Here is a 15494-nt window from a genome sequence, read left to right as displayed (position 1 = left end):
CTCAGCTCTTATAATGCATTGATATTAATAAAGAGCCATGTCAGCAATACCAGAGGAAAAGGGCTTTGCTACACAGACTGTCGGGGTGCAGGGAATCAGATATGGGTCCTCTAAAAGAGCAGCAGGCTCTCATAACCCCAAGCCATCTCTCCAGCCCCAAGGCAATGAAGATTTTAAGCATTTTATTTTATTTCATTTCGCCTTTTGGAAACAAGATCTCACCTGCAGGCCAGGGTGGTCTGTAACTCACTTTATAGCCAGGCCAGTCTCAGACTTTTGGTGACCCTCACATCTCAGGCTCTCAGGGGCTAGGATTGCAAGCGTGAGCCACTTGGCTTCAAATATTTTATACTGTGTATTTTTCCCATCATGAATCAGGTCTTGGAGCTCTTACCCAAAGCCTCCAGTTCCCCTGAGATCCAAGAGCTAAGACAAGTCCTCCAGGCCCCTCACTGGAAGGTAAGTAATTATTAGGGTAAAAGAAATGATCCCTCTAGAATTGTGAGCAGTCATCAGGGTACCTTCTGGCTACAGAGAAATAATCTATATGCTTTCTCCCATATAGGAAAGATTTCAAATTTTGAATACAGTGTATGAAATTATTTGGGATATACACTTATTTGCATATATGCTTGTGCCTGTGTGAGTTTGTATGCAGTTGCCTGTAGAAGCCAGAAGAGGGCATCAGATCCCCTGGAACTTAACAATTGTAAGCTGCGTGATGTGGCGGCTGGGGACAGAGCCCAGGCCTACTGAACTAGCAATGAGTTCCTTCTTACCCTGTTAAGCCCCAAGGTATCTCTCTGAAAGAGATTACTGTAAAAAATTTTAACCTCTGTATTCCTGACCTCTAGTTTCCTCGTCTATAAAAGAAAAAAAAAAGGGACAATGAATATACCTATCTCACAAAGTGACTGATTGAATTTGCTTAGAACTGTGCCCGACATGCAGGTGTGGTGTTTTCTGGCTACGTGTCTTACACAATATGGAGTCACCATCTCTGGGATGCACGTGTGCCGCATGTGACATGTGCTCACCTTTTCTTTTCTGTCCCCAGGCTTTGCTCAGGACTCATGACACAGTGGCTCAGAAGGATTTTGAGCCCCTTCTCCCCCCGCTGCCAGACAACATCCCTGACAGTGAAGAGGCACTGCGGATTGTCTGTTTGGTGAAAAACCAACAGCCCCTGGTAAGGAAATCCTTTTATCTTTTGTTAGGGGTACACCAGGGTTCATTGCGATGTAAGTTATATCTAATAGTTACTTGAATGGCAATTTTGTCTCCGTCACACTTGAAGCAAAAATAGAGGTATAATAGTATAATTTTCCCTGTGGCTCAAGTACACTGCTGGTCATAATGTTTTCATCTTTGAAAGGTTTATATTTAGTACTTTGAAACATTTATATTTATTATTCTTTATGAGAATATAAGATATTAACCTTTTTGATGCCAGGCGTGGTGGCACACACCTTTAATCCCAGCACTCGGGAGGCAGAGGCAGTCGGATTGCTGTGAGTTCAAGGCCAGCCTGGTCTACAAAGCAAGTCCAAGACAGCCAAGGCCACACAAAGAAACCCTGTCTCAAAAACAAAAACAAAAACAAAAACAAAAAACCACAAACAAACAAAAAAAAAGTATGGTGAAAACACCACACCTGTATTATTTATTTTATTTGCCCTTCATATATTTTACTCAATTCTAGTACACTGGCTAGTACATCTTTCTCTTGTTCTACTAGGAAGCTGGTAAGAATTTAATTGATTCTCTGTTGTGTTCTCTCCTCAGGGAGCTACCATCAAGCGCCACGAGATAACAGGGGACATCCTGGTGGCCAGGGTCATCCATGGTGGGCTGGTGGAGAGGAGCGGTAAGCTGGGGTGGCAAGATGTAAGGGAGACGCAGAGAACACTGGGGTCTGTGGCTTTTCCAGGGGCACAGAAATCCCTTTCTGCACTTAGGTCATAGCCTTCAGTTGCCCCTTCGCTTGGCTAGAGTAGTAAAGAATCAAGGAACAGATGTTCATAGGGACTCCAGCACCCTTGTTTAGAGAGCCCTACATGCTAGGCTCTACAAGGATGCGTTCTTGGTAGCATTCTCAAGGCTCCCAAACCAAGCAAGCATTATCACGCCGTTTTGCAGATGGAAGAACCCAGCTTCTTCCGCTTCCAAAATGGCAGAGCTCTTGTTCGTCTTGAACTGCCTCTTGTTTGTGTTTTCCACCTGCCACGCACATCTTCCTTTTATATCTGTGCATTCACACCTGCCTCATGTCCTTGGTCCCCACAGCCTCCGGGAGCATGTGGCTGGCGCCCTGACACCCTCCTGGAAAATCCTAAGGAGTCTCTCCTTGCAAGTCCCCTGGCCCTTCTTTCATCTTTTCATCTTTGGCTCTTTCCCGATGGGCCAACATCATCCTCAATTTCTCTCTGGATGGTCATCCTGCTTCTGCCTCAGCTCTCTGAAATCTCTTGTGCCTGGAAGATTCTGTTTCCTTGGCGTCATCCATTCCCTCTGGCTCACACTATGCTTCTGCCTCCGGTTCCTTAGGTTCCCTGAGCAGCCCTGAGGGGCGGGGCCTGATGGAGAAATCCCACTTAAGACCGCGCTTCAAAGCCTTGCCCCCTGGGCACATTACCCGGTGGTGGTGGGTCTCTCTATGGTTCCCATCCATGGCAAGATGAAACTTTTCTGATGATGGCTGAGCACAACACTGACGTGTGGCTATAGGCGTCATTTTTATTGCCTTCTTCCTTTAGCAGACTATATATTTGGTTTTCCCCGAGGCCCATGGACAATTTCCTCCCAGGTTCTTGGTTACCCAAGCAGTGTCAGGGATGATATTTGAATTCTATTTGTATTGGGAATCGAATAGTTCTCCTCTCTAGTTTTTAAACTAAAATGCACAATCCAGTATTCTGGAGTACAAACATCCTAGATAGTGCTTTAAAACATGAAGGGCTTTAGCTTTGTCTGTATACATGTGTGTATGCATGTATGTTTGTATGTATGTGTGAATGTGTTTGTGTATGCGTGTGTGCATGTGTGTGTGTGCATGTGTGTGTGTGTGTGGTTAGGGACCAAACTCAGGCTTTGCACATGGTAGGCAGGTGCTCTACCATTGAACTGTGACCCTGAGCTTGCCATCCCTGGCTTCCACCTCTCTGAAGCTGGCATTATAGATGTGTGTCTCCACACCATGTTCAAAGCTTCATCTTATCCACCAAGTTCCTCCACACTGCATCTTTTTGTTTGTTTGTTTGTTTTTTGTTCTTCATAACAGGCTTTCTCTGTGTTATCTTAGCAATCCTAAGCTTGCTCTGTAGACCAGGCTGGCCTTGAACTCACAACGATCTGCCTGCCTCTGCCTCCCGAGTGCTGGGATTAAAGGCGTGCGCCACCACACCCGGCTTCAACACTGCATCTTTTGAAGAACAGCCTACTCCTCCTCCTTTTCACAAGTCATTCACCTGCCACTCTGACGCCCTTAGTGTTCTTATGGCCAGCACTTGGATCCGTTTTACATCAAAGTAGCAAAACAAACAATTCGCTCTTGGTTAGGAAATGGGGTGCTCACAGACAGTTGTGGGGGTATAAGTTGTGGTACACATTTTATTTTCTAATTTAAAAATGTTCAAACATGTTTGGGGTCATGAGCTTGTGGTTGAAATAGCAGCCTCTGTTTTATTCCTCTGGGCCCCTCTGTTTGTGTTCCTGTTACCTAGGGCTGCTGTACGCTGGAGACAAACTCGTGGAAGTTAATGGAATTTCAGTAGAAGGGCTAGAGCCTGAGCAAGTGGTCCATATTCTGGTAACTGTCCTACCTCTGCCTTTTGTTAGTGAGTTAGTGCCATGCTGTGCCCCAAAGTGTGTGTGCTATGATGTGATGGCATTTGAGTCCCTCCGGCGGCTTTCCATCTCTAGCCCTAGACCTTGTCTGCTGCCATGTAACTCATCAAGTTTCCTGTTAACCACCTCTCCTACCCCCGGAAGTTCTAGGCCAGGCTAAGAACTGTCCCCCCCACCCCCTCACCCCCTCACCTCCTCACCCCTCCCTCATCCCCTCAACCCCACCCAAGTCTTTCATGCTCTGTGCTCAGTAGGAAATTGAGCCTGGGGAGAGTGAGGTTTTGGAGACAGTTTGAGCCTGAGAAAACCTCCCCTCACTCCCTAATATGGTTCTACAGACTTAGGTCTGCTCAACCACTTTCTCAGAGCAGCTTCAGGTGCGTAGAGAAGGTCACCGGAAGGCAACAAGTGGGCAGGAAGAATCCTTGCTTTGCCTCTGCTCTTGTTCCATGGTGGCCGGCGCTCAGAATTTTAGAAATCAACTTGGTTCAAGCTGGCTCCAGCATCTGTCCAGCCTGGATGCCTGCGTACCAGCCTTTTATCCCCAGCTCCCATTCTCATCTGTCAGGCTCTCCCTAGCACCAGCCACTCAGCGCTTGCTCCCCACTGAGGCACAGCAATGCCCATCTCCCCCACGGACACGCCAGGTAGTTTTCACAGTGATGGCTGGGAGACCCAGGTGAGAAGTAATAAATACAGCCAGGACTCCTACTGCCCCAAGATTCCATGTGCCATGGGAGGGTCTGCAAAGGGAATTTGGAGTATGTCTATCGTGGATAGCAACCACGCAGGTCTCTAGCTCAGCCTCCTGGCCTCGGTTTTGGAGTGGTCAGGATGATGCTCATGGGCTCAGAGCTCAGCATTAAGCCCCGAGGGTCTCTTTTCCCCACTCATGTGAAGGGTCCCTCATTTCCATTTCTAGTTTGGAAAGTTCTGGGGTCTACCAGAAGACTTGGGGGAGCACTTTGTTCTTTCCATCAGGCTTAGAAACGAGTGTTCAGGAAAGGCTCACCGGGTGATGGTGAGAAAGGCAGTCAAAGATGTTGTCTTTTCCCCAGGGTGTGTGGGAGAAAGATCTTGCTGGTGAGGTGTCCATCAGGAGTACACTGAGGGTCCTGGGGAGAGGCCACCTCAATGTAGGCTTTTGCAGCAAGTGACCCCGTTACTGTGGACTGAGTCAGAGATAAATTGCTTCCCAGTTTCCATTTTTGGGTAGTGACAATTATCTGTTGACACCCCACTACCCCACCCCCACCCCATGGCAGTTGCTGTGGCAAATGTTGTCATTAGACCTGAACATGTTCAGATGTTAATAGATCTGCTGCATCTTGGAGCTCATGCTTGGCTACTCTTTGCTGTCCTCCAGGCTATGTCTTGTGGGACGATCATGTTCAAGGTGATCCCGGTGTCTGCCCCACCTGCGAGCAGCCAGACGCTGGTAAGAACATGGAGGGACAGTGGCTAGATACGTCAGACAGCAGTCCTCTCCACTGGATTGTTTTGGACAAGGGTTCAGTGTTCGGGGTAAAGGAACAGAACAAAGGGGGCGGGACACCATGGGATTAAGAAGTGGCGTCAAAAATGGTGGAAATGTGAACAAGAATATTTCAGAAGTAAAAGACGGTTTTGCAACACATGTTAAGATATTTTAGTAGCATGTATTAACTATACATAATAATAGGTTTTATTGTGATATTTCATACGCATATATAATGTGTTTTGATCATCTTCAATCCCATACCCATTCATCTTGTTATCTTTCCAACTAACCCCATTTCTACCTCCATATCTTATCTATGTCTATGCATGCATGGTGTGTGTGTGTGCGTGTGTGTGCATGCATGTGTGTGTATGTATGTGTGTCTGTGTGAATGAGATTCATCAGAGTTCTAAACAGGAACACGGAAGCAAATATCTCAATCTTTCCATCCACCACTGATGTTTTTAAATGCTGAGGGGATAGTAGTGGGGCTCCACAAGCCCTATGACAGAGTGTTGACCTGCCCAATATGTAGGTGATCATAGTGGCTGTGAGTTCAAGACTGCAACAGCTACATCAGGCCTGTAAGTCAGTGTCTACACTGCTCTTCCCACTTCGTCTGGCTCCTACACTGTTTCTGTCCCGTCTTCTACAATGTTCTCTGAGCTTTGGAGTAGATAATATAGCTATCCCATTTATGACTATTCACTGAATAATTATCCATTCTCAATACTTTGACCACTTTAGAGGCTTTGCAGTAACTGCAGGCCACTGCAAAAAGAAGCCGTCTGACCAGAGCTGAAAGCATCACTAATCTATGGGTATAATAAGCAGTTATTGGGAAAGCAGTTGGACGGGCAGATCATGCCCATTTGGTAAAACATTATCAGTAGTTTCCCACCCGGGCCTATAACCTCCTCGGCCACAGGCTTTTGACGGTGTTCACAGTACCAAATGTGAATTCCCTCCTATGGAGTAAACGTCATATCCCACTGGAAAGCGTTGGTTATGGCCCGAATAGACTTGCCACTGTTGCAGCAAAGAGCTCATTTTGCCTGGCTGGTTGGCAGATAAATAAGGCGATTTCTTCCCCAGCAGCCTGCATCGCACCTTCTAGCGCTAACCAGGAGGAGGAAGCTGCCAGCCTAGTTCCAGGCTGATTTCTCCGTACCCTGCGGCCAAGACGCCAGCAGCAACCCGCCCTCTGGGCCCCCCTCCCCCCAGCATTTAGATTAAAAGAACAACTCTCCTTCTTGGTGAGGGTAGACAAGGAAGATGAGAGCAGCAGTCGGAGGAGAAGGGGGCGGCGGTTTTGAGTTGTGATGGCTACGGACAAGCATCCCTCTGACGGTACCCTTATATACCTGCTGTCAGATTTATGTTCGCGCCATGATTGATTACTGGCCCCAGGAGGATCCCGACATCCCCTGCATGGATGCTGGACTGCCTTTCTTGAAAGGGGACATTCTACAGATTGTGGACCAGAATGACGCCCTCTGGTGGCAGGCCCGGAAAATTTCAGACCTTGCTATCTGTGCTGGGCTGATCCCTTCTAACCACCTTCTGAAGAGGTAAGAGGTGGGGTGGGGAGGTGGGAGATAGGAAGGTGGGAGGTGGGGAGGGGGGAGGGTGAGGAGGTAGGGAGGTGAGGGATGAGGGGTGGGGGGTGGGAAGGTGTGGAGGTGTGGGGTAGAGGGGTGGGGGTGGGGAGGTAGGGGGTATTGGGGTGTGGGGTAGGGAGGTGTGGAGGTGGGAGGTAGGGGTGGGGGGTGGAGTGGGGTGAGGGGTGGAGTGTCACTCTTGGCATCAAAATTAGGCCACCAAGCAGTGCTTGGGACACCAAGTTTCTGAACGTGTGATAAAAACACAAGCAGATGGAAGAACATGTGCACCCTGGTTCCCAAAACACACCATCAGTGCCGCAGCCCTGACTAGAAAAGTCAGCCCATCTTTGCTTTCTTTTCTGCCTAGGAAGCAGCGGGAATTCTGGTGGTCTCAGCCATACCAGCCTCACACCTGCCTCAAATCCACCCGGCACGAATGTGCGTATGTGAACGTGCACAGAGACCTCAGACTCGGCATGCGCATCCAAGAAGGCTGCTCCCCGCCCCTCAGGCTAGCTTCCTGCCTGAGAGACGGGCTTAAATGTCCTCTCCCACCAGCAGCCATCAGAACTCCTACCATAGGCAGTCATCCCTTTAGTTTTCAGTTGATGAAAAGGAGCCTTAGCGAGCACACCCATGGCCAAAAGCCATGTGGCGAGGAGAGGGTTTATTTTGCTCACACTTCCACACCACGGTCTATCATTGGGAAGTCAGATAGGAAAGTGGAAGCTGGTACTGACACAGAGGAGGAACACTGTACCGGTTAGTTTTCTTATGGCCTCTTCAGTGTGCTTTCTTATACAAGCTGGGACCACAAATCCAGCCCAGGGATGGTACCACGCACACTGAGCTAGACCCTCCCACAGCAATCAAGACTATACCTCAACAGACTTGCCCGTCTGTCTGATGGAGGCATTTTTCTCAATTAAGACTCCTGCTTCCCAGATATATTTAGGTTTATGTCTAGATTACAGAAACCAACCAGTGCAGAAGGCAAACACATCCTTTGGTTGAGGTCTGCTTAAGTCACACACACGCCACTGCCACTACCACCACCAACGTCAAGTCCTCTAAGACCCCTGCCGATCTGTGCGTGCCATACCTAGACAGATGCTTGCGGCTGTGCAGTTGCACAATCTCCCTTTGTGTCTTTTGTTTTGTAATGTTAGGATTTATTTTCTTATTGTTACGTTGTGTGGGGGGCGGGGTGCAGGGGGCGGGTGTGTGTTTTGCCTGCATGAAGGAATGTCTGTGTATCACATGCATGCAGTACCCCAGGAGGCCAGCAGGGGGGTATCAGGACCCCCTAGGACTGGAGTTACAAATAGTTGTTAGCTTCCTTGTGGGTGCTGGGAACCAAACTCAGGTCCTCTGGAAAAGCGGCCAGTGCCGTTAACTACCAAGCCATCTCTCCATCCCTCATTTCTTTTGTTTTTTGTACCGGGGATCGAACCTAGGACTTGATACATGCTGAGTAAACCGTCTCCCACTGGGCTATACGCTAGCCCATCCTTGGCCACCTTGACTAAGTGTGAGACTGAGTTGTTTCTTAAGGAATCCAATGTGATCATTGTGCAGTGTTCTTCATATGGTGGTAGGGGGTGCTTAAAAGAGGAGTCCTTGGCCCCTTGGCCCAAAGTGCTTGTAAAGTGCTTAAGGTCTTAATAAAGCTGCTGACAGTGGAAGACAGTAGTCAAGGAATGATGACACACAGCAGAAGGCAGCTGGAGCCTACTGAATGGTACCTTCAAAAATGGCCCTCTGACAGCCCTGTAGGGGCTAAAGCAGGGGAGAGAGGGGACATAGGGAGACAGGAAGGGTACAGAGGAGACTCAATATAGGCGGTTGTTAGGTGTCTCCATGAATCCCCAGGATACTAATTTGCAATGTTGGTGCTTTGCTCTCTTGATTGTAAATTAACCTGAAAAAAAAAAAAACCCGCAAGAATATGAACCACTATTTCCTTTTCTCCCCATCTCCAGCATTTTCTATGGAAGAAGGTAAGAAACAGGATTCAGGAAAAAAAACACCCTTACTTCCAAATACTCCTAGGAATTTCCTCTAAGCTTCAAAATTCACTTGGCTCTGCTCAGTGATATGAAGCTGTTCCTATGTATGTGGTCACACGTTAGCATAGGAAGGGTGTTTACCTTCTTCTAAGAGATCAAAGAGGGGGGTGTGATGTCTATACGGAGCTCCAACAGAGCACAGGCTAAGAGCTCAGTGGGAGGCAAGTCAGCGGGCTTTGTTTTAACTGTTTTATATAAATCTTATGGCATTGTAAAATAGCATTATTATTATTATCTTATATATGAAAATTTGAGGTCCAAAAAAAAGAATTATTGCCTGAAATTGCATTATGTGCATTAGTCTTAGTGTATAAACATAAATATTTAGGAGGCAGTTTGGCCACATATCAGTAGTAAGTCATGCCTGAGGACCTATGGCATCCAAGCCGTAGGTTTGGTCTAGGTTGTCAATATTCGTTTCGTACTTCTATCCATGGATCGGGCTTCAAATCCAATCAGAAAGGCATTGCTTAACCCCAAAACAACTGTGCTGCTGGCTCAGCAGTGGGGCCGCCTTGCCAGGCTGGTGAGGACTGTAGTTGCCTGGGTCCCCAGTGGGGCAGCGCTGTTGATGCCTTTCCAGCAGGCTGCACACTTTATCTGGCACCGTGAGCACTAGCCGGCGCCTCATAGGGTCCATTGTTCACAACCTGCATTTTTCTCTGATACAACAGAATTTATCTTCTCTCTCCAAGTGAGCAGTAATTCTGAGAGTAATACTGAAAGGAGGTCTGAGTTTTAGTGACATGTTCCCAAAAGGATTTTGCTAAGTGCTAAGCCTCCGCCTATGCTCTTTTGTAGAGGATAACATGAAGATTGACGAGAAGTGTGTGGAAGCAGGTAACAGTCCCTCCTCCTGATTGGTTAGCACCAGAAGCAACACAGATGACTGGAAGCAGAGGTGTCAAGGGGCCACAGGCTCTTCCTCTGGAAGACTTCCATAAAACGAGCCCAACCCGTGTGCCTTTATTGTGGTTCCACAGTGGAGGGAGAAGCAAAGCTGAGGGGTGTGTCTAGGGTTCCCTCTTGGCAATTAGCTCAGGACACGGAGAGAACCAGTGTTTCAGGTCGTGAGATGACAGGAAACACTTGTGCTTTTTGTAGTATAGATGAAAAGGTTATGATACCAAATATTTAAAATGCAAAATACATTTTTGCTATTACATTTAATGATTCCAGTCCAGGCAGATAGTAATAGGTTCTAAAGCTTGGAGAAATAAATAAGATTATCTTATATTTCTCCACTTAAAGGTTTTTGTAAATTCCAAAAAGATTTATCTCGAATGCAGAAGAGATACTAGGACTGGCTCACGGACCGCTAGGTTTTGTGGGGAACTGGTCTGATAGGTGGGTTTGTTTGTTTTCTTTTGAGACAGGCTCTCCTCTAGATCCCCAGGCTGGCCTGGTACTCAGCACATAGCCTAGGCTGGCTCCCAGTGCTCAGCAGTCCTTATGACTCTGCCTCCTGTATGGGCCACCGTGTGCAACTCTGGTGGGTGACTTTGTTGTGACGTTATGGGCTGTTGTAGTGTTCGGAAAGGAAAGAGCTGTGCTTGAAAGACTCACTTCTATATTTCTCAGACCAGCTACAGAATAATGTGGGCACTTTTTTTTTCTTTTTTAAAGCTGGGTTTTGCAATCTTTCTTTTTAGACTTTCAGTGTTATTCATTATCCTACAGTTTAAGTTAAAATTAACAAATACATTGCCATAGCTCAAACCCCACAAAAGCATATTCATTTCCTCTCTGTGTGTTTGCCTGTTCAATTTACTTCTTACAAAAATGATGGTGATGATGTAGTATTTGTGAGTGTGTGTGTGACTACTCGCACGTGTATACCCTCGTGCATACACAAACATTATACGTAGGGGGCCACACATGCCGTGGTGCGTGTGTGGAGGTCAGAGGGCAACTCCTGGAGTTCTCTCCTTCTACCTTTAACAGGGTCCCAGGGTTCGAACTCAGGTTGCCACGCTTGTGCAAGCGAGTTTTACTTGCTGAGCTGTCGCGTGGGCCTCAGTTTCTGGTTTCTGTTCTAACCCTCCAGATGTACTTTTTGAAGATGTAAACAATAGTGTGCATTCTTCTTCCTGCCTTCCCCTCCGCTTTTCCCCGCCCCCAAACACAAATGCACACATCCTTTGACTGTGTGCTGTGTACAGCTCTTTGTGCCCGGCCTCTTATCTCTGTATATCTTGAAGATGATTCTGCCCTACGTAAACAACCTCTCTGTGTTTTTTTTTTTTTTGACAGCTTCCTGAGTTTCCATTATATGCACTGTTACAGTGAATAACTCTACAATGTGTACTCCAGTTGTGTGGGCATCCTTAGCGTCAGCCTTGCCTGATCTGAGGGTACCTAGTGGGTCACACAGCTGTGTGTTATGGTCGTGCTATCACACTCGTGATAGTTTCTTCCTCTTTAATTCCCCTTTTAAAAAGATAATAAGAGGGTAAGACGAGGTGGCTCAGCAGGAAGAGTTGCTGCTGCACGTCCTCTGACTGCCACACGTGCCACGGCATGTGCGTGCTCGAACATTCTCCTCTCTCTCTCCCTCTCCCTCCTCCCTCACATAGAGCACTAAGTAAATGCTTATGAGGTGTTAACTTTAGGAGAATGACAGAAGTTGTTTTAACTACTGAGGGAGCTGGTTTATGTCAGTTCTCTCAGTCACTTGAACAGCCTACTCAAGTCGGCCATTTGTAAATGAATTCTCCTTGCCCCACCCTCTGGTGGGGGGTGGGGGGGTGGGGGGGTGGGGGGGGAGGACGGGGGACACCCTGACTCCTCAGGGAGCACACACCCCTCCACACTGAGGAGGCCTGGAGCAGCCCCCTGCGCCACACCTGACGGTCTGGAGGAGATTCCTGTGATGGTCCTTTCTCTTCTCTCCCATTATTTACTGTATTGATTTGGTGGTCCTGTTGGCAGTCACAGCCCAGCTAGTGAATGGTCTCATCTCACGGGACAGATGTATGCCCTGGAGCTAACACTGGCTTGATCTTGAGCTAATACAAACATTTTAAAGGTAGTGTACGGACAGATGCATGGACCAGGCTTGCACTGCGGAAAAGTAGGCTTGCTGTAGACAGTCATGTAATGATAATTTTGCTTTTCACCTCCACTGAAAACCACAGATGAAGAAACTTTTGAATCTGGTAAGTTTTTTTTTTTTAATGCTTACTTAGTAATAACTTTTAAATGTATACTCCATGTTTTAGTATAATATAAACTTATTTAGAGGTATAACAAAGTCATTGTTTAAATTAGATAGTAAGATAATAAAAATCAAAAACATGTGAGATGACAGTTAGTCTCAACTGCTTTACTACAGTAGCTTTTTACTAACTATGCATATCTCCAAATATGTTTTAGACTTCAGATATGGACCAATACTATATTTACTTAGGAGCTGCTATAACTTTCATTTAACTAGTCACTTCTCTTAGGACACGGGATGTGCTGGGTGGTGCGGGAGAGGGGTATTTGGATTTCTGTGGGTCAGTTTTGGATCGCTTCATATACTAAGAGTAGTAGTAAGCTGGGCGTGGTGGTGCACGCCTTTAATCCCAGCACTCGGGAGGCAGAGGGAGGTGGATTGCTGTGAGTTTGAGGCCAGCCTAGTCTACAAAGTTAGTCCAGGACAGCCAAGGGTACACAGAGAAACCCTTTCTCAAAAAACCAAAAAAGAAAAAGAAGAAGAAGAAGCACAGCTCTAAACTCACATATCTTCCTACTGGGCAAGAATAATTGAAGATACAAGTAGGTAGCTCTTCAATATATGATAGTGATGTAAACTTTTATAAGCCATATATGGAGAAGGCTCCATGGATAAAGTACTTGCCCTATAAGTGTGAGGATCTAAGTTAGAGGCCATGTAAAGCCAGGTGTGCACAGTGGTGTGCGTCTGCAATCAAGGGCGCCTATGCTGAGGGCTGAGGCAGAGGCAGAGCACCAAAGAAGCTTGCTGGCCAGGTAGCCTGGACGGACAGTGGAGAACAGCAAGGAGACTTGGCTTCAAACAGGGTGGCAGGTGAGGACCTGCACCTAAGGCTGTCCTCAGACATTCACACATGGCTGTGGACACACACACACACACACACACACACACACACACACACACACAGAGAGAGAGAGAGAGAGAGAGAGAGAGAGAGAGAGAGAGAGAGGAGAGAGAGACAGACAGACAGACAGACAGACAGACAGACAGAGCAGTTATTCTGTTGGAAGACACATAGAATAAAGACATTGTCCTGTGGTTTCTGAAGTCCTTGTTTCCACACTCTATTCCACGTGGATCGTATGTAAGATAGAAAGCCCAGCGTTTATGCTGAAGAAGCTTTCTTTTTTGTTAATATATTACTTGTTATCATAATGGCACTTTTCCAGTGTCTACTCTTCAAAATATCATAGACTTCATTAGTAGCAGAGCAGATTCTATACCATCTCTGGTTTGCTTGTTCAAATAGGAACTTGTCAGGCATGCTACTAGATTCCCAGTTCTCTTCAGTTTCTCCATTTTGTAGTCTGAAGTTTAGAGTCTCAGTGCTCTGGAATATTGTCTCTACTGTGAACGAGGCAGTTCTCTTCTTCTTCTTCTTCTTCTTCTTCTTCTTCTTCTCCTCCTCCTCCTCCTCCTCCTCCTCCTCCTCCTCCTCCTTCTTTTCCAAGACAGGGTTTCTCTGTGTACCCTTGACTGTCCTGGACTCACTTTGTAGACCAGGCTGGCCTCGAACTCACAGTGATCCACCTGCCTCTGCCTCCCAAGTGCTGGGATTAAAGGTGTGTGCCACCACACCTGGCTGGCAGTTCCCTTCTTTATCATGTATGCACAAGCTGCTATCGCTCAGCCAAGCACTCGAGTGTTAAAGTCCACCTGCCCCTTTGCTCTTCCGGGTCTCTGTACTTCTATAAGGAAACCCTCCTGGCCCTCTCAGTTCTTTTAAACCCAGTTCCTCATCATGGGAAGTAATGTCTAGTAATTTCTTCTATCTTCTAGAAAAGTCATGCCTAAGAATTTATATTTTGATATGTGTACATTTAAAAAAAATATCAATCTTTTAAAATGAAATGCATGATATGTTATTTATCCCATGAATTCATTTCATTGAATAGAGAGATCTGAGAGATCTAGGGCGAGAGAGATGGTTGCTGCTCTTGTAGAGGATCTGGGTTCAATTCCCATCACCCACGTGATGACCCATGAGTTCCAGGGGGTCTGATGTCATCTTCTGGCTTTCACATTCACCAGAATTGCACATGGTGCACATGCATACATGCAGGCAAGCAATCATATACATAAATAAGTAAATCAATTTAAAATAGCGAGGTCACTATAAGTATTCGTCATTAAAAGACAACATGAAGACTGATGACGTTGAGACCACTCAACATATTTATACTTTTTTTCGCCTTAATGCCTGCTTCCTATGAGATGGTTAGCCCATTATGGATTTCATTGTCTGTACTTGGCTCAGCATTTGTGGTTGGCTTCTTGTTAGTATTTTTAGATTATACCCATCTTTCTTATTGTTGTTTTTTGTTTTGTTTTTTCAAGACAGGGTTTCTCTGTATAGCCTTGACTGTCCTGGACTCGCTTTGTAGACCAGGCTAGCCTCGAACTTGCAGATATCTGCCTACCTCCGCCTCCCTAGTGCTGGGATTAAAGGCATGTGCTACCACTGCTTTGTTCTGATCATCTCATCATTTCTCCGGAAAATGCTCTGTACTCCACACTGATACCTGAGAACCAGAGATACTCATGGAGGGTCTGTGAAAGGAGAGGCAGTGAGTGTTGTGCAGTGGGTGCACTAAAAACGAGCCCCATGGTCCAAGTATGATTGTTGGCTCTGTGGCCCTTCACGTCTTCCGGTCCCGCATCTCTAAAATGAGTAACACCCACCATACATAAGGTGTTCAGAACAGAGCCGGGCATACAGTAAGCACTGGATGAGCATTAGCTGGTGGTGTGGTTATGAAATGGCTCATGGCGGTAGCCAGCTGTTGGCTCTCTAAGCCAGCCCTATTGAGGAAAGCACGCAGCCAACCCAAAGCTCTCAAGAATGTTTTTAATGCGGCTCTCTTAAGAGCTCAATTAAGGAGTCGTTAGTACCCAGCTGGCATGTTTTCTGAGTAGATAAGCCTTGGCAGTTGTTCAGGATGCTTACTCCTGTTACTTGGACAACTTACTGAATGGTTAAACGGCTCTCCAGTTTCCGTCTCTGCCTCGGAGTGAAGTATAATAATGACCTTCTTGAGTTTCTCCAGGGGCCACTGATACAATCTATTTAACTAGGAAAAGACATGTGACAACAGCAGCTGAGAATCCAGCCTCTTGAGTATGTCTAGATAACAAAAAGGAAAAAAATCCCCAAACAACCGCCAACCCCCACCCCACCACCTCCAGTGTTCCCAGGACCATCTGGAGAAGAAAGTGTGCATGTTAGGCCAGCCAGTGGCAAGCAATGAGGATGTACGACTGCTGTAGAGTGTGCC

At 46.6% G+C, this 15494-nt stretch overlaps 1 protein-coding gene across 1 annotated transcript in view; it reads left to right on the top strand.

Annotated features, from left to right (window-relative positions):
* Positions 1 to 15494, top strand: part of MPP4 (MAGUK p55 scaffold protein 4) — a 40560-nt gene that overhangs the window by 11758 nt on the left and 13308 nt on the right. Inside the window, exons 5-14 of the mRNA XM_084778679.1 lie at positions 379 to 459; positions 1058 to 1189; positions 1786 to 1867; positions 3723 to 3808; positions 5213 to 5284; positions 6701 to 6897; positions 7298 to 7368; positions 8913 to 8930; positions 9801 to 9839; positions 12137 to 12157. Of these exons, the coding sequence (XP_084634805.1) occupies positions 379 to 459; positions 1058 to 1189; positions 1786 to 1867; positions 3723 to 3808; positions 5213 to 5284; positions 6701 to 6897; positions 7298 to 7368; positions 8913 to 8930; positions 9801 to 9839; positions 12137 to 12157 (799 nt within the window). The remainder of the gene's footprint in view (positions 1 to 378; positions 460 to 1057; positions 1190 to 1785; positions 1868 to 3722; positions 3809 to 5212; positions 5285 to 6700; positions 6898 to 7297; positions 7369 to 8912; positions 8931 to 9800; positions 9840 to 12136; positions 12158 to 15494) is intronic.

The sequence above is a fragment of the Acomys minous genome (assembly GCF_964271855.1).
Source record: "Acomys minous genome assembly, chromosome: 4".
In the NCBI taxonomy this organism is placed as follows: domain Eukaryota; kingdom Metazoa; phylum Chordata; class Mammalia; order Rodentia; family Muridae; genus Acomys; species Acomys minous.
The sequence above is the reverse complement of the archived record's forward strand: the minus strand, read 5'-3'. Positions and strand labels throughout refer to the sequence as shown.